General features: G+C 32.7%; 1 protein-coding gene across 1 annotated transcript in view; it reads left to right on the top strand.

Moving 5' to 3' along the window:
- Window positions 1-18670, top strand: part of Hcrtr2 (hypocretin receptor 2) — a 106552-nt gene that overhangs the window by 86387 nt on the left and 1495 nt on the right. The window contains exons 5-7 of the mRNA XM_047559034.1: window positions 13443-13663; window positions 16272-16393; window positions 17751-17976. Coding sequence (XP_047414990.1) covers window positions 13443-13663; window positions 16272-16393; window positions 17751-17976 — 569 coding nt within the window. The remainder of the gene's footprint in view (window positions 1-13442; window positions 13664-16271; window positions 16394-17750; window positions 17977-18670) is intronic.

Genomic DNA, 18670 nt, shown 5'->3' with positions numbered 1-18670 from the left:
TACATGTCAGTACTGGGGATCAGCTGTGGCTTTCAGCAGAAAGCTGGAAGATGTGGAATGTCGCTTGAAATTTCTGCTGTGAGCTGGCATATGTTATGCCTCCTTACTTTTTAATAGCTAAACATGTTGTCTGTTTAAGCTTGATCATGAATGGAAGCATTCCTGACAAAAAGATACAGTAGATCACAGTGCTATGGGGATCTTCTTGCAAGCTGGGGATGGATAATCTGGAATAATACAATATAGAAAAGTAAAAATTACAGACCCAAGGATCAGACAGTATGAACTTAAACTCTCACAATGTCACTTAGTAGTTACATGATTTTGTCAATGACTTAAATTTTTGTGCCTCACTTTCATCTTCTAAGTGGGTTTGTATAGTATCCACCTCACATATTGGTTACATGCATTAGACTAATTAAGGACCTAAAGCATAGAGACTGCTCATTAAATAAAATACATTAATAGTATATGCTGTTATTTGGCTTTTCAGAAATTCTTCTATTTCCAAAATAACAAGTATGTGTTGAATTGTTGAATATGACTGCTTTTTTTAAAGGACCTCTTTCATAGCACTTGTAAATTGTTTTTTAATGACTCTTTTATTATCTATCTCCTCTACTGTATTAAATTAAGATAATACACTCTAGCCTTTATGTTCGTATCACTACAATTAACACATGCTCAACACATAATCCTTGTTCAGTAAATGCTTTAGTTAAAAAAAGAGAAAAAGAATATGAGAAAACACTGAGAGTTTACATGAAGGAGGAAGTAGAAGAATTCATTGCCCAGTTACTCAGAGAGAAGTTTTAAGAAAACCTATAATTTGAAAAAAATCACTGAGGAAGAAAATAATATTCAGTGAGCACAGAGGGATGAAGACATTTTTATTTAGATTAAGATTCTGAAAATGTTCAGTGTTAAGAACATACCATGACACATTTTTGCTGATCAGTGTGCATAATGCATAATAGAAACTCATATTTGTTTATTTATTTGTAAATTAACATTCCTTTAAAATACCTTAAGGATGGTACATGGCTCTGCCTCGCTAGCATTGTATACCCATCCCTTATGTGTTACCCTCACATAGAAAGTATTCAAACACCATTTTTAAATAGACTACCAAATCCCAATTTATGTCTTCATAACTTAATTAAGTTTGTAGTTCTCAATTGCCCAAACTCTAAAATAAGTTCAAGATTGTATTATAGGTTTAGAAATAATCCACATTCGTGTTGATGAATTGTCCTGGTTAGTGTGAACCACATGATTCAGAAGATTGCAGTAAAATGCCTGGGCTGTGAAAGTAAAAACATTTACAAAACAGATTGGAATGGAAAATGGCAAATTCAGCTGAGCTCACTTTAGCAGCCACAATAAAGTAAATTAACCCCAAATGGGTAATTACGTAGAATTCTGCTTGAGCAACTCTCAATTTCCAACTGCTAGTGTCTATAAACAGAGTTGTAAGGCATTATGTGTGCCATAGGCTATATCAAGTGAGCCATCAAATGAAGGCTTGTCCTATTTGTTTTAAATTACGGAGATGCAGGGAATCTGTTATATACTTTTGAATTAGTAAGCATAAGATTATTAGTAAGTGAACTGTATGCCCTTGTTCAACTTTCTCAAGAACTTTAAGTTTCATTAAAAGAATTAGCTATTGTTTTGTTGAAATCAATTACTTACATTTTTTCCCCACAATATGACTTAGACAACTAAACAGACTGTTCTCTAGAAATCTTCTTTTTAAGAACTTCTTAACCTTGGCTTGCTTGGCCCTGTGTGCATTGTGTCAGCATTCTTTCCAGTTCTGATTCTTCAGAGAGTTCAACAACACTTAAATCTTAATGATTGCGTGAACTTCTGTTAAATCATCTCATAAATATTTATTAAGCATGCACTGTTTCTGGTACTGCAAGAGGCATCGGGGATAAACTATAATGTATATTTGGTTCTGAGACTATATTTCAACTTTCAAAAGACTTTGAAAGAACATCTAGTTCCCAGTTCTGTCTTAACCTCTTCTGTTTCTTCTTATTTTTTAATATTCTTCTTGGACAATTTAAAATTAACACAATAATGCTAAGTGATATCAAATAAGTCTAGTGGTGAGAAAATCATAAATCACAATTGCAGGGCAGAATCATGAAGGCAGTAATTGAAGTCCACACAAAGAAATAAAGAGCACCAGTAATGGTGAATACATAGGTGAATATAAAACATTGTGTACCTGTACTTTTATTTGTAATTATTTCTTATATCTAAATCAAAAGACAGTTGCATAAAATAATAAAGATTCAATTAATGATGTATAAAGATGTAATTGAAAGGAAGGAAGAGCAGGAATGTAGCTATATTGGAGCAAAGATTTTTGTATATTATTGAAATTAAATTGGAATTCATTCATACTGCTTGTTTAGATTAAGTTGTTGATTGCAAACTGAAAAAAATCTAGTGAAATAAACAATAGGACAATTAAAGTGGCATACTAGAAAATATGTATTTAACAAAAAAATAAAGCATTAATGGAGGAATAGAGGAGCACAACAGATATGATACATATAGCAAACAATGATAGAAATAGGAAAGAGAGTAGAATTAATCTGATATAACCTTCCTATGTACATTTATTAGTACACCACTGTGAATCTCAACATCATGTACAGCCACAACACTGGGATCCTAATTAGAATAAAACATACTCCATGTTTGTATAAATATGTCAAAACTGACTCTACTGTCATGAATAACTAAAAAGAACAAATAAAAATTAAAAATATATAAAATAAATAAAACCCTCAAAAAAGAAAACAAGTAGCAAAATGGTAAATACAAATTGCATCTTCTTGAAAAAATAGACCCAAATCTACATCATGTCTGTTTAGGAACAGACTTCCTTAACAAGACTCCTAAAGTACAAGAAGTAAAATCAAGAATCAGGATTCCATCAACAGGATGGAGTCAAACTAAAAACTTCTTCACAGAAAAGGAAACAGTTGAGAATGTGAAGAGAGAGCCTATGGGATGGGAGAAAACATCTGTCATCTGCACCTCAGACAGAGCAGTAATGTCCAGGATATACAAAGAACTTGAAAAAGTCAACACCACAAAAAACCCAAATAACCCAATTAACAAACGCACAAAGGGACTGAACAGGCATTCCACAGAAGAAGAAATACGATTGGTCAACAAATATATGAAAAAATGTTCAACATCTCTAGCAATTAGAGAAATGCAAACCAAAACTACAGAGGATTTTATATCACTCCAGTCATACTGGCAATTATCAAGAATAGAAGTAACAATAAATGTTGGCAAGAATGTGGGGAAAAGGTACACTCATTGCTGGTGGGACTACAAATTGGTGCAACCACTCTGGAAAGCAGTATGGAAATTCCTTAGAAAACTTGTGATGGAATCACCATTTGACCCAGTTATCCCACTCCTAGGTTTATACCCAAAGGACTTAAAATCAGCATACTACAGTAATGCAGCCACATCAATGTTTATAGCAGCTCAATTCACAATAGCTGAACTATGGAACAGATGAATGAATAAAGAAGTTGTGGTATATATACACAATGGAATACTACTCAGCCATAAAAAAAAAATGAAATTATTGCACTTGCAGGCAAATAGATGGAACCATGGAATATCATGCTAAGTGAAATAAGTCAGTCCCAAAAAACAAAGGCCAAATGTTGTCTCTGATATGCAATGCTAACTCACAATAATCGGGTAGGGTAGGGAAGAGTAGAAGTACCTTGCATTAGACAAAGTGAAAAGAAGGGAAGGGGCAGGGGAATGGGAGTAGGAAAGATAGTAGAATGAATCTGACTTATTTTCCTATGTACTTATATGATTACATGACCAATGTAATTCTACATCAAGTACAATCAGAAGAATGAGAAGTTATACTCTATATGTATATTTCAAAATACACTCTAATGTATAACTAATTAGAACAAATAAAAAGAATTAAGAAAATTCTTCTTTAGAAAGTAAATAAGTTAATCATATTGCTAATCTCTACTTTGAAAGCAAAATTATCTAATTATGCCAGCCATAAGATACTCCAATAAGTTTGCCAATGAGAGTTTAAAAAAATAAATTGCATCTTCTCAATAATTGCATTAAGTATAAATGGGTAAAATATTCTAATCAAAAGGTATAGAATATTAGAGTAGATAAAATCAACCAACCAACAAACAACTTACTGCATCAAGAACAGATACATCTCATGTTCAAAATAAAAGTAGGTTAAAAGTAAAATAGTGGAAAAACCATGTACCATGCAAAAGAGAACTGAAGTGATTATACTAATATTAACCAAAATAAGTTATAAAATATTACAATGGATAAAGAGAAATAATTCATGAAAATAAAAGAACAAGTTCATCAAGAAGATATAAAAATTATCCACACAAATGAATCAAACAACTGAAACCCAAATAGACCAAGCAAAAACTAATAGTTTTGGTGGAATAAATAGATAATTCAACAATTATAGTTGAAAATTCCACTATTCCACTTACTCTAATGATTAGAAAAAGAAGGCAGAAGACCAGAATGGAACTGGAAGATCAGAGCAAGACTATCAATTGCTAGACTGAACAAATATCTATAAAATAGAGTACACATTTTTCCCAGATGCATATAGTACATGCTTCAAGTAAATCATATGATAGGGCTTCATAAAACAAGCCTCAGTACTGTTAACAGACTAAAATAATAAAAAGTACAAGTCCTACCACAATAGAATTATATTATAAATTAACCATTAAAAGAAATTTGGGAGCTAAAGATAATGCTCAATGGTTAGAGCACTTGCTTAGCATGTGAAAGACCCTGGGTTCAATCCCAAGCTCTACCAAAAAAAAAAAAAAAAATCTGAAAAGTTTACATATATAAGAACAGTAAATGTTATACTTTGAAATAACCACTAGTTAAGACATTACAAGGAAAGCCAGAAGTTATTTTGAAATCAATGAAAATTAAAACACAATATATCAAATATGTATATGGAGTTTAATAAAATATGTAGAGAGAAAAATGTATATCTATAAGCATCTATATTATAAAAGAAGACAGACACCAAAGCAATAACCTAACATTTCACCTTAAGAAACTAGAAAGAGAAAAAAAAAATGAAAAAAAATAGTTTAAAGAAAACAGTAAAAATTAGAATGAAAATAAATGAAGCAAAAAATATAATGGAAAAAAAAATAAAACTGAAAGTTGATACTTTTAGAAGAACAGAGAGAATAACCACCTTTTACCTAAATTAGTCAAGAAGTGAAAGACAACTCAAATTCCTAAAATCAAAGGTGAAAGAGGGATCCTCTCTACTGATATTATAGAAATCAAAATAGGAAAAGGGAATATTATAGACAATTTTATGAAGTAAATTAGAAAACCTAGATGAAACAGAAAATTTCATAGAAAGGCATCAAATGTAAAACTGACTCAATGAGAATTACAAAATCTGAATAGACTTATACTAAATTACTAATCAAGAAACTTCCTACAGAGGAATTCCCAGGAGGCTTCTCCACTGAGTTCTGCCAAACATTTAAAATGTTAATATGAATGCTTTACAGACTTTCAGAAAGTAGAAGGCAAGGAAACTCATCCCTTAAGGCTGAGGGAACTCATACCCTGCCACCAAAGAAAACTATAGCCTAATTAATTAATTATTAACATAGATGTGAAAGTACTCAGGAAAATACTATCAAACCAAATACAATAATATATTAAAAGGGTTACACATGATGACCAAGTGTGATTTAAAAATATAAGGTGGGTCCAATATATAAAAATCAATCAACATAATGCATTAGATTAATAGAATAAAGTGAAAGACTCACATGATCATTTCAATAGATGCAGTAAAAACACTTGACAAAATACAACTTTCATGATCAAAGTTCTCAAACAACTAGGTTAAAAGAAAGTTGTGGATATGATAAAGAGCAAAAAGACTGAATATTGGTTAAGATAGAAATTATCACCAAATTGGCCCATGGAGTCAATATAATCCCTATAAATTTCTAGATGTCTTTTTTTTTTAATTTACAAAATGGACAAGCTAATACTGAAATTAATATGTAAATACAAGAAACAGAAAATAGCCAAAATGATCCTGTCTAAGAAAAACAAGCTGGAAAATTCACTTCCCAATGTCAAATCCTAACATAGCACTATAGTAATCAAGACAGTATAGTACTTACACATAGACAGGCATATAGATCAATAGAACAGAATTCATCATTTACAAGTAAACCTGAGTATTTATGGTCAATTTATTTTTGGCAAGTGTTTTAGTCAGCTTTTTTTCTGCAGGGACTAAATGATCTGACCAGCACAATTACAGAGGAGGAAAAGTTTATTTGAGGGCTCACGGTTTCAGAGGTCTTAGTCCATAGAAGGCAGGCTCCATTCCTCAGGGCTCAAGGTGAGGTTGGACATCATGGTGGGAGAGGGTGGTGGAGGAAAGCAGCTTACATCATGGTGATCAAGAAGCAGAGAGAGAATCCACTTGCCAGATACAAATATATACCCCAAGCCATGCTCCAATTCCCACCTCCTCTAGCCATACAGTACCACTTTGGTTACCACTCAGTTAATCCCTATCAGGGGATTAAATCAATGATTGGATTAAGATTCTCACAACTCAATCATTTCTCTTTTGAACTTTCTTGCACTGTCTCACACAGGAGTTTTTGGGGGACACTTCACATCCAAACCATGACAGCAAGGGTTACAGCATAACTCACTGAGGGGAATCAGTCTTGTCAGCAAGTGGTAGGACAACTGTACAACTATGCACAAAGGAATGGAATTGGAACCTCCTCACACCATATACAAAATTTAGCTCAAGTAGAATCATAGGCTGAAATATAAGAGCTAACACTAAAATACTTTTAGAAGAAAACAAAGGAGTAAATCATCATACAGTGGTTCAGGAGATGATTTCTTAAATATGACACCAAAACCACAATCAAAAAATGGCAAATAAATTAGACATCAAAATTAAAACTTTTGTTCTTCAAAGTATATCATTAGAAAGCAAAAAGTAAATCCATAGAATGTCAGAAAATATCTGCAAATTATATATCTGTTTAGAGATTGGTATCTAGCATACATATAGAATTCTAATGAATGAACAATAAGAAAATTTAAATACCGAGGCTGGGGCTGTAGCTCAGTGACAGAGTGCTTGCCTACCACGTATGGGTTCAATCCTTAGCACTGCTTAAAAAAATAAACAAATAAAATAAAGGCATGATGTCCATCTACAACTACAATTTTTTTTAATTTAAATACAATTTTCATATACTCAAGGATTTTAATAGAAGATATACAAATGAACAATAAACAAATGAAAAATTGTTCAACTTGAGTAGTCATTAGAGAAATGCAAGCCAAGCCCAATAGCTATGTTGTCATAATCATTGGGGACAGCCAAAAAAATTTTTAAAGGATAATTTTGATTGTGAAAATGTGGAGAGATTAGACCCTTTGTGGGAATGCAAAATAGGTAGTTACTTGGAAAAACATTTTGATAATTCCTCAAAATTTTAAAGAACTACTATATGACCCACCAATTCAATCCTACATACACAACCAAGAGAACTGAAAATACATACTTAGACAACAATTTTCACAGCAGTGAAATCATAGTAGCAAAAAAGTGGGAAAAATCCAAATGTCCATCAATGAACGAGTGGATAAACTAATTTTCATCTATACTCACAATGGAGTATTATTTAAGTTATGAAAAGAAATGAAGTTCTGACGCATACTACAGCATAAGTGATTATTGAAACATGATGCTAAATGGAAGAAACCAGGCGCAAAGGCCACCTATCATATGGTTCTTTCCATTTATATGAAATATTGAGAGTTGGTAAATTTATAGAGACAAAATGATTTGTGCTTGCCAAGCATTGGCAGGAAGGGACAATGGGGAACGATTATTGATGAGTTCAGAGCTGTGTTTCAGGATGAGGAAAATGTTCTGGAATTAGGTAGTGATGATGTAGTAGTTGTACAACTCTGTAAGTATACGCAAAACTACTTCACTCCTTAAAAGGGTCAGTTTATGGTATATTAATTATATCTCATCAACCTTTTTATGAAAATAAAGGGGGAAATGATATTTTAAATAAAAAATTAAAAAGATAGAATTTCTTTTAGAAAGTTCTGCTAAAAATGTAAGGAAAGTAAAAGGGTTAAATACAATTTTACATGTAGATGTAATGAAAGAGTCCAATTGAGAACTACTCAAGGTTCATTTGTGAGTAAAGACTATCCCTGGAAGTGCAGAAGAAGAGAAAGTAAATATCAGTTGCCAGAAAGGAGAAAGGAAGTGCATTTCTTACAAGGAAGAGCTAGTACCCTGAATGATGGATCATGTAGAACCAATGGATCTGGAGATGATCAGGGGACCAGAAATAGGTTTGGGGTTAGCTGAGAGGATCAGTTATAGCAGTTGTAGTCCATAAGGATGTAGGCTCTGAAAAGTGGGTAATTACTGAAAAAATAAAGTTAACAGAGAAGGGACAATAAAATGGTTACCATCCTTGTAACTTAGCACATGGATCTTGATGCTAATGCAATAGTGGCAAGGTTTTAAAAAAAAAAAGTTACAAAAAAGTAATAGAGTTTAATGGGAAAAAGTCACTGGGGTGTTGGAACACAATCATTCTCAAATGTTGTCGAGTGTGAGGAAGGAGAAAAAGTCCCATTTTCCCTGCCAAATAGAGAACTACATGGTTACTGTTTCATGGAAGACAGCCAGCACCTCTCAAGTGTCTGCTGCACTCTGTGCTGATGAAATGGGTAATGAATCAGGGAGTAGGGTAAGGACAAATGTGGCTTGAGACACCGCCTCCTAAGGCAGGTATTTGTTACATGCTAAGAGAAAGCATCATCCAAATTCTCAGACCCTTCCAGCTACAATTTTAACTCTTTGCTTTTTTTCCACTTGTCTTCCTTTTCTAACTCCCAACAACACTGGTTTCTCAGGCCCTTTGTTCCAGTTTGAAGTTCTATCACTGTAGTGAAACAGCTTTCACTAAAGTCACCAATGATTCCTACAGAATAATTTTCTAAAATTTTCTTGCTGGTTCCTTTTACAAAATTAAGCAATTATGTTCATGATTTTACTGTCCATATAGTCCCCACCCTGCCCTCCTATATTCTTTCTGTGTCTCTTTCCTTTGAGAGGTTATCCTCTCTTTTCTGGCCATTGAATGATACTGTATTTCGTTTGTGCACTTTTTAAGATGTCTCTTTCCCAGGCACTTTCTTAATGAGGTAATTGAAAATGTGTAGATCAAACTATTCCTCTGGATACACACACTTAATACATACACATAAGCACACATTATGCATTTATTATAAGCTTTGAAATCAGATGATATCAGTTTTCCAATTTTGTTCTTTTTTAAGAAAAATGTTTTGACTATTAAAGGTCCTCTGCATTTTTTAATCTAAAAATTTCTTTTATTGATATACTTCACAATTAAAATTTAAATTTTTTAAACATTTAATTTAAAATATTACTTGAAATTAAAAAAAAAAACTAAAAAGGAATTACTATTTGGCTAATGTTACATAAATGTTACTATTTATGCAAAACTAAACTTTATTTAACAGTATTTTTTGGTGGTGGTAGGGATCAACCCAGGGCCCTGTACATGCTAGTCAAGTGACCTATATGCACAGTCACAAAATTAAACTTTATTTATTATACACAGCATGCATAATTTTGTGAAGTGATTATTACTCTGGAGCTTTCTATACCTTTACCTAAACTGTGGGTACATAATAATAGTTTTTTCTATTTGTATTCTATAATATGAGACAAATAAGCATATTAGGTCCTTTGCATTTTTATAAGAAAACTTAAAATCTGTATTTCAATTGCTAAAAAATCATAAAAGAGTGTTGTGATTTTCGAAAGGGATTTTTGCATTAAGTACATGGATCAATTTTGAAAAATTGCCATATTAACAATACTAAATCTTCTAGTACATGAATGTCTTCATTTAATTAGGCCTTCTAACCAAATTTAATATTTTCAGTATACATATTTTTTCTACATTTTATGTATGAATGTAAAAACATTCTTTTGCTATTGAAACTTGTATTTGGTAATTAAATTTTCCATTTTTTATTACTAGTATAAATATATAACAGTTGATTTTGTATTGATTTTGTGTCCTGCGTCTTGCTAAATTCATTTATTAGTTCTGGTGTGGTTTTGGCCATTACTTAGGATTTTCTTTGAAAGCAACGATTTCTTCTCAATGGAATCAATGTGTTTGCCTTTTATTTATTGTTCTTGTTTTCTTATATTGGTCCAAACTCTTATACAATGTTGAGTAGAAATGGTACAAGAAAACTTCATATCCAGTCCCTGTTTTATAAAAATATACTTATCTTTCACAATTTAGTAAGGTGATAGCCAAAGGCTTTTCATATATATATCCTTTATAAGATTAAGAAAGTTTCCTTTCATTTGTTACTGAGAGTTTTTTAAATCATGAACAAGAATTTTTCAAATTCCCATGTTGAATTTTTCAAGTGCTTTTATCTATTGAATTTATCTTTTCTCTGCCATTAATATGACAAATTTAAGCAACTGATATTTGAATATAAAGTCAAAACTGTACTGATGGAAACATTCCAGGTGAGCAAATGGAATCATCCTATTTACACATTGCTGACTTTGATTTGATAATGTTTTTAAGGATAATTTTGTCTCTATTCATGAAGGATATTTGATTAGTAGTTTTCCTCTATTATCATTTCTTTGGCTATCAAGGTAACTGCAGTCTCACAAAATTTACTGCAAAGTGTTATCTGTCTATGAATTTTGTAAAAAATCAAACAATATATGTGCTATTTTTTTTCTTGTTGCAAAGAATTCATCAATGAATCTATTTGGACTTGCACATTTTTTGTAGCAAGGTTTGTTAAGTACTGTACAATGTCCAGTTTGGTAATCTGTGTCTTTTAAAAAGGAATCTGCCCATTTCATAGCAAACTTACTAGTTGTTCATAAGAGTTCTTATTCCCTTTTTAATATCTGTAGCATGTTTTCCCTTTTCTTATAACTTCATTCTGGTCACAAATACTTCTTATGATGGTATAGCATCCAAGGTCCATCATTTACATGATAGTTTGAATTCATAATGGTGAATTCCTCTTTCAGGACATATTTTCACATAAAAGATGGTTTGTGATGTTTATAATAGTGCTACAAAAGTGTTGTGTTTGTCCATGTGCTACCCACAGCCAAAGACTGTGAAGTCCTCACCACCATGGCAGGGAAAGACCTTCCCACAAGGGCAGCCTCTCAGGATGGAACTGTTCAGGACTTTTGTATCATTATTACTGCTTTCATGTAACTAATCATGTATTAAAAACTTTACCAATTCCCATATCACATCGCACAAGTTTACAGATAGAAAACTTGCATCACAATAGAAAAATATGAGTTTTGAAGTTTGAAAGACTTGACTGCAAATTCTCCTTTCACACATTCAAGATAGGGACTTGGATATAATCCTTCTCAGTATCTGCTTAATCAAAACCTATAAAATGAGATCTAAAATCTGGTTTAGGGATGCATTAAGAATTACTCACAATTATTCATAGTTCCTGAAGCTCAGTTAATGTCAGTAACTCCTAATTAGTTTTATGCCAAGTTTCTCTAGATACTCAATTTCTTTGTTCAGCTTATCAATGGAGAAAGGTATGTGTCCTCAAAATGAGTTGCAGGATTGAACATTTTTTTCTGTCCTTTATTTAGGTTATGATCTGAAAGGGGCATCACTAACCCTTTTTTTTTAATGACTGCTGGGACCATAACTGTGCTCCCAGTGGTAGTTTCTCTTTATGGGAACTGTTTCTGATAGTTGCTAAAATCATCAGATGCAGATTGTTGGTTCTCTCCTTCAGGGGAACACTCAATAATAGAATCACAGAAGTTTAAATGATCTCTCTGAGATCATTTAGAAAATAGTTCAAGACCATTTAGCAGGCATTTTGGGGGCTTTCATGCTACAGTTCTGAAACTTTCCAACTTTCATTGCTGCTTCACTTCAATTGCTTAAAAAGTTAATGCTTAGAGTCACAAAAGAGGAATGATTCTCAACTGCTATCTTCCTTTAACCAATGGAAGAAAAGACTGAGCTGTCCCACCACAAAGCAAAATGAATAGTCTACAGAACAGAACATATAGAATTAGGAGGAAAATCATTTATTAGATGTTTTCTATTTAAATTCATATTTTCATTAGCATCATTTGCCTCTTCTTCAAGAGAAGATGGTCAAAGGGAGCATCATATTATTTCTGCTGTGTGGACATCAAAGTAAAATTCTGTTCTCCAATTAAAGATTATCTAACAGACTTTGATCTTCTGGTGTAAAAAGCAACAGAATCCATCTAACATTCATTCTAAGAGACCACAGGGACACATTGGTCTGTCCTGGCGTGCAGCACAGAGATAAAAGCAACAGCTGAATAATCTTAATAGAACTAAGACAGCCGTATGGTGCGCTTGTTGGCACAATTTCCTCTTTAAAAAAATTATGCATGCTGAATTTTATTGTTTTGCTCACTAAACCCTATCAATCTTCATGAGCTTATAATTAAGAAAATATTGTACTTGGCAGAACTCCCTGGTATTATCAAATAACTTTGAAAAGAAATGGAAAAGTACAAGTTGTGTAACTGTTGTTTCAAATTCTAGCTGTTTCAAATGTTAATATAAGACCACAAAGGATTCTCAGTGTTTTTTGTGTGCATTTTAAAAGGCTGAACCAAAAAATTGGTTTCAAACAATTCCAAAACTAAAAATAGTAAACAACAGAGAATAATTTGTTTTCCATTTTTCCCAAAGATTTGCTTTGTCCAAACCTGAGAAGCACAAAAACCTAACAAAACCAGTAGGTAATTAAGTCCTCTCTCTCTTTCTGGCAGCAGATGGCAGTATTGATGCATGAAAAACCCATTCAGGTTACTTTTTCCTTTACCTGCTAGGTTTTTCTCCTCTTTAAATTTAGGCAAGGGATCTGAATCTAGAAATCCTGGTGGGATGATATGGTTGCCCTTTCCTTAGCATTCTTACCCCCAGTTTTTATTTTTCCTCTTATAAAAAAGATATGTTTTCCATTTGCTGTTCTTAGTACACCTCGACAAAATTATTTTTAATTTTTTTTCCCACCCAGACACCTATTTGGCATTCGATTAAATGAATGCCAAGAACATACTCAACCTAGCAAATTCTCTAGAGAAATAGGCGCTCAAACTTCCCAGACAGCCAACGTCTGGGACACTTTCCTGTGTCTTCTAATGACTTCTCCAAAGTGGAACTTTCCTAAACCAAGTAGCAATAAAGGATTCCCTTTCCTTTCAGATTCCTGGAACATCATCCGTAGTTCAGAGAAAATGGAAGCCTCTGCAGCCGGTTTCACAGCCCAGAGGGCCAGGGCAGCAGACCAAGTCCAGGATTAGCGCTGTGGCCGCCGAAATCAAGCAGATCCGCGCCAGAAGGAAAACTGCGAGGATGTTGATGGTGGTGCTTTTGGTGTTTGCAATTTGCTATCTTCCAATTAGCATCCTTAATGTACTAAAGAGGTAAAGGACATCTACTATTTGAAAATGAAGTGACTTGACATTTTAATTAAGATTTTTTTTTTTTTTTTTTTTGCAAAAAACAAAATCTCACCTGTCTGCCTAGATACCTTGTCAGGCCAGATGACTTAATTATGTTGTTGTTACCAGCAGGTAAGGCGAATATCCTTTGAGAGTTCTTTGACATGTGCTCTTGTTCATGCAGACTCTCAGTTGAATGGCAGATATAAAACAGATCTTCCTCTAACCTCCTCAAGCTAATTGCTAAACCTTAGATGTAGAAAAAGTTCTAATGCCAAAAAAAACCAAAAAACTCATTTACAGCTTAGAGAACAACTGTTTTTTGCAAAACCTTATTCTCAAAGACATAGATGATCATGATTAAATTCTCTCACAAGTATAAAAAGATAAGCTTTTGTTTGAGGCACTAAACAACAAGAGAAAAGTAAAAGCAGATATTATATGCTGCATGTTTAACCTCCAAAGAGAAAATCCATTTAAATCAATTGCTCAAGTTGAATATTAATAAAAAAATTAGCACATATTTTTCAATGGGGAAAAGTATAGAATTTGTTATACTGCAGACACAACTATTAGGTTGAAATAATGGACCAATGACATGAAAAGTGAATGCAGAGGCAGTGGTCTACTATGAACTTCATGACCAGTCAACTTTATTGGGAATTAGCAAAACTATTGCAAATAGACAGGTCCCAAGGCTATACTAATTCTGTTTATAATAGACTTCAAACTTAACCTTGAATTGCTGCTCTTTTTCCTGCTTCAGGGTCAATATCATATTCCTCACAGCTGGAGACTCTGGAGAGCAGCAGCTTTGGCTGGAGCCAGACTGAAGGTGGTAGAACCAGCTGCAAAGATTTCTCATTCTCTTTGGCCCTTGTTTTTGATTGCCTAATGGCTTTTTCAATAGAGAAAAAATGGAAAATAAACTTTTGTTCAATAATATTATTTACAGCCATCACAACCTTAAATGTATAAGATTTTGGTGGCTTTTCCTTGAGTCATATGCTAGCTTATGAAAATTGTTTTGACTTCCATATCTTTTCATATCCACCCCCTCTTATTTTTCTTGCTCAGAGAAATCCCATACAAATTTATTCTGAACTTTTGCTCGATGTTGTGTTCTGCTGTTAAAAATGTTATAAGCAAATGTGCTGTGATAATGGATGGGCTTCTCTCTCTCTCCCTCTCCTCTATTACCCAGTCAAAATTCAACAAAAAGTGGATTTACTGCTCTCTTGGTTGTTCATTTGAATTTCCTATATCTCAGCACTTGTACCTTTTCCTTTCATTATTTCCAAATACTTACTTGTCAGTAATATTTATCTTATACTTCTGAGTTAAATATCATCCTATCCAAGGAAAACAAATAGCTTTCTAAGGAAAAAGTCCAAGTTCAATTTAAAATATTTTCAAGTTTTCGAGCGTTTTCTTTTCCACAAAGTTAAAATGTTTTAAAAAGAATCTTGAAAATCGTTCTTCTCTTCACCACATACATTTTCTTAAAATACTTAGCTCTAGGCTTGCCCTGAATATTAAATGATTTTTTCTTTCTCTCTCACATACAAAAAAGTCCTAGCTTATTTTCCTTGAAACTTAACTTTTTGCCTGATAAGTCGAAACCAACTTCTTTAAAGCAGTTTGATTTGTCTAACCCTGCAAAGATTTTGAGGTAGAGGGTTGTAATACGTTATGAATTCCTTTTGTTCATATTATTTTACCCTTTATTGTGTTTTTATAAAACTCCAATACAATGCAGAGCATCACTTTGTTCTAGAAACACATTTCTATCATATACCTTCTCATGGAAAAGAAAACATGGATAGGACACAAGTCACAAATTAATAATGGCTCCTCCAGCAGTAAATACATCATAATCTTTGACCTGTATATTTACAGTAGCTGAAAGTTGTAGGCAAGTGAATAGAATTGTTGGAGGAGATAGTTCTAAAAATGGAACAAATCTTAAAATAGCCCCTTATGAGATGATAATGAAATATTTTTCAGGGTTTTAGAATACATAAAAAAATATAAAAAATCATGAATCTTAAGAAATTATCAGAATCTTGCCTACCATAAAATAGTTTTCGCTCTGAGTAAAAGGAGGTCCCAGAAGCCAAATTTCAGCAAGGGTTGGATTATCAGAGTTGAAGAAATACAATACTTTGATCAAGGCACAAATGCAAATAAAAAGTAGTACTTAAAAGGAATGCTTTTTAAATCATACTATAGTGAATATCAACACAACATTGTTCAACTGTATTTAGAAACAAAATGAAATAAAGGGAAATATATTTAACTTCTGTATTTTTATCCATAAAATGTATTGCATTTGCTGTTTGCAGGAAGGAGAGACCCCCTTTCTCTGATTCTACTTAGTTTTTCATTTACTGATTGTGCCATGGTGTCTCTGTTCAGGTACTGATGCTGTCCTAAAGGGATTCTGCTGTCATAAAATTATCCGTGGTCAATACCTGCTCAGAGGACTAGGAGTTAGGCCTCTACCAAGAGCCCTGTTCAACTTGGAATTGATTATTTAAAATGTGCCTGCCAGAACCACTCTGGATTTTCTGTTTTTCTTTTCCTACAGAGTATTTGGAATGTTTGCCCACACTGAAGACAGAGAGACTGTATATGCTTGGTTTACATTTTCACACTGGCTTGTATATGCCAATAGTGCTGCAAACCCCATTATTTATAATTTTCTCAGTGGTGAGTTTTCAACTATTTCTTCTATAAACCATAATTCTTATAGAGGGTGAGGGATTGATAACCAAAAGGTTTGGAACAATCTTGAAGTGTATGAAGAGTTTTGTTGCTACTTGAGACAAATTTTTCTCTGACCTAATTTGCTTGAGTTTTAGATAAAATTATCTGAGTGATTTTTTCTTTTTTTCTTTTTTTTTTTTTGGTAAAACTTGGAAGAAATGTTGAAATGGGAAGGCAGTGAAATTTGTTATGAAATTAATAACACAGAATCTTGTGTGTCATACTTTAAACTTCTGATTTACAATCATACAAAATACTTTTGTATGTTTTACCTTCCCTATTGTTCCTTTGCTGAAATGTGTGGTCTCACTGACCACAAAACTATTTTTCATAAGGTAAACAATACACACATACATGCATCTATAAATTATTCACTCTATGTCTATGGAATCAATATAATTATAAAAATTATTTTAAATAACTATTGTTTTCTATTTTACCTACCTTTTAGAATTGTGTTTTCATTGGTTACATTGTCTTCTTCTCTACCCTGTTGTCTAAATATAGGATATTTTTTACATGGAAAAATAATAATTCATTTTATTGCCATGTCAATGTCCTGGTATGGGTTTAAGATTGAGTTAGGGAAGACAGCCAATAATTGCTGAAAACTTTGGGTGTCCTGATACCTTAGCATTCATCTTCTCATGTAACGACTTGGTAACCTAGCAGAGTAACTGAGGCTCAGAGAGAAGAAATGATGGTTCCCAGCACTATCATTCACTCTAATAAAAGGGATTGTTTCATTCATAACTTTCCATTTACCCATCAGTAATTTAGATATGGAGATACTACTTCTAAAGATTTTTCCCCCTTTTGTACTTTGTTCTGTCTAATGTAAGTTATGAAACTTATTGTTTTAGTATAATTTTCTGGATATTTTGTTGAATTTTTGTGTGTTAGTAGTATGTTCTTTAGAATATAATTGCAGAGGTCATTTCTGTATAGTTTGGGCAACGCATTACATAGCATTTATTAGTTTTGAATTATCAGGTATCTCTGGTTATGCCTCTATAGGTGATCGTTTTTATTATAATTATATCATTCAATACAATTAAATTCACAAATACATGAGGTATGAGTAAAAAGAATGAAACAAATTGTGAGCGTCACATTGAAAAGTCTCATTGTTACAAGAGTCTACCAAACTTCCAATTAAATTAATTTCCTTTTCCCATTTTCTCCATCTTTGCAAAACTTTGCACGTCGTTTGGTAGTTTGGCTCAGGGGAATCACTTGGTTGTACCTTATGAATTATTTGTTGAAACGTTTATGCATAATTCCTTTCTCTTTCATTCAGGGAAATTTCGGGAGGAATTTAAAGCTGCATTTTCTTGCTGTTGCCTTGGAGTTCACAATCGCCAGGAGGATCGGCTCACCAGGGGACGGACAAGCACAGAGAGCCGGAAGTCCCTGACCACCCAGATCAGCAACTTTGATAATGTTTCAAAACTCTCAGAGCAAGTTGTGCTCACCAGTATAAGCACACTCCCAGCAGCCAACGGGGCAGGACCGCTGCAAAACTGGTAGAATATTTATTCATATGACGAGGATACCTGAGTCAAACTATTCTTTTTTAAAATATCTGTAAACAGAAATTTTATTACCATAATGATCTAAAGCTAAAATTATTCATTGATTCATTTTTTTAAAAAACAACTTATTGCTCTTTGGAAATAAAAAAAAGTGAGTTTAAAATAATTTCTCAACTTTTGACTTGAACGTGTTAGCAGTTTAATGTTGCTGAACGTATTTCAGGTTATTTGACTTTTAGCTTCATGTATTAGCACTTGTGTCAATTAAATGTTTGAACATTTCTAATTCTTTTTTATAATCCCTTGTTATTTTAATCTCACACATTCAGATTGACTGTTAAAAATCACCAAATATTATCCAGTAATTTTCTTTTAGTTACTTAAAGAAGTAGCAATTATTAACTCTCAACTAACAACTGACATATGTTAATTGACTTCATATTTTTAAGTATTTTTTTAAAAACTCACAAAATACTATCAATACAACGTGTCATCTGAAAGAATATATATAAACTAGAATATTACATTAGAAAATTTTAAAACTATCAAAATCACATAAAATAATGTTAAACTCATTTAAAAAAACAAAATACTTCAATGTGACATCTAAAAGAATATATAGAGTATTACATTAAAATTTTTAAAATATCTTTCAAAACCACATAAAATAAATACTATTAAATTT

The sequence above is a fragment of the Sciurus carolinensis genome, chromosome 7, assembly GCF_902686445.1.
Source record: "Sciurus carolinensis chromosome 7, mSciCar1.2, whole genome shotgun sequence".
NCBI lineage: Eukaryota > Metazoa > Chordata > Mammalia > Rodentia > Sciuridae > Sciurus > Sciurus carolinensis.
The sequence above is the reverse complement of the archived record's forward strand: the minus strand, read 5'-3'. Positions and strand labels throughout refer to the sequence as shown.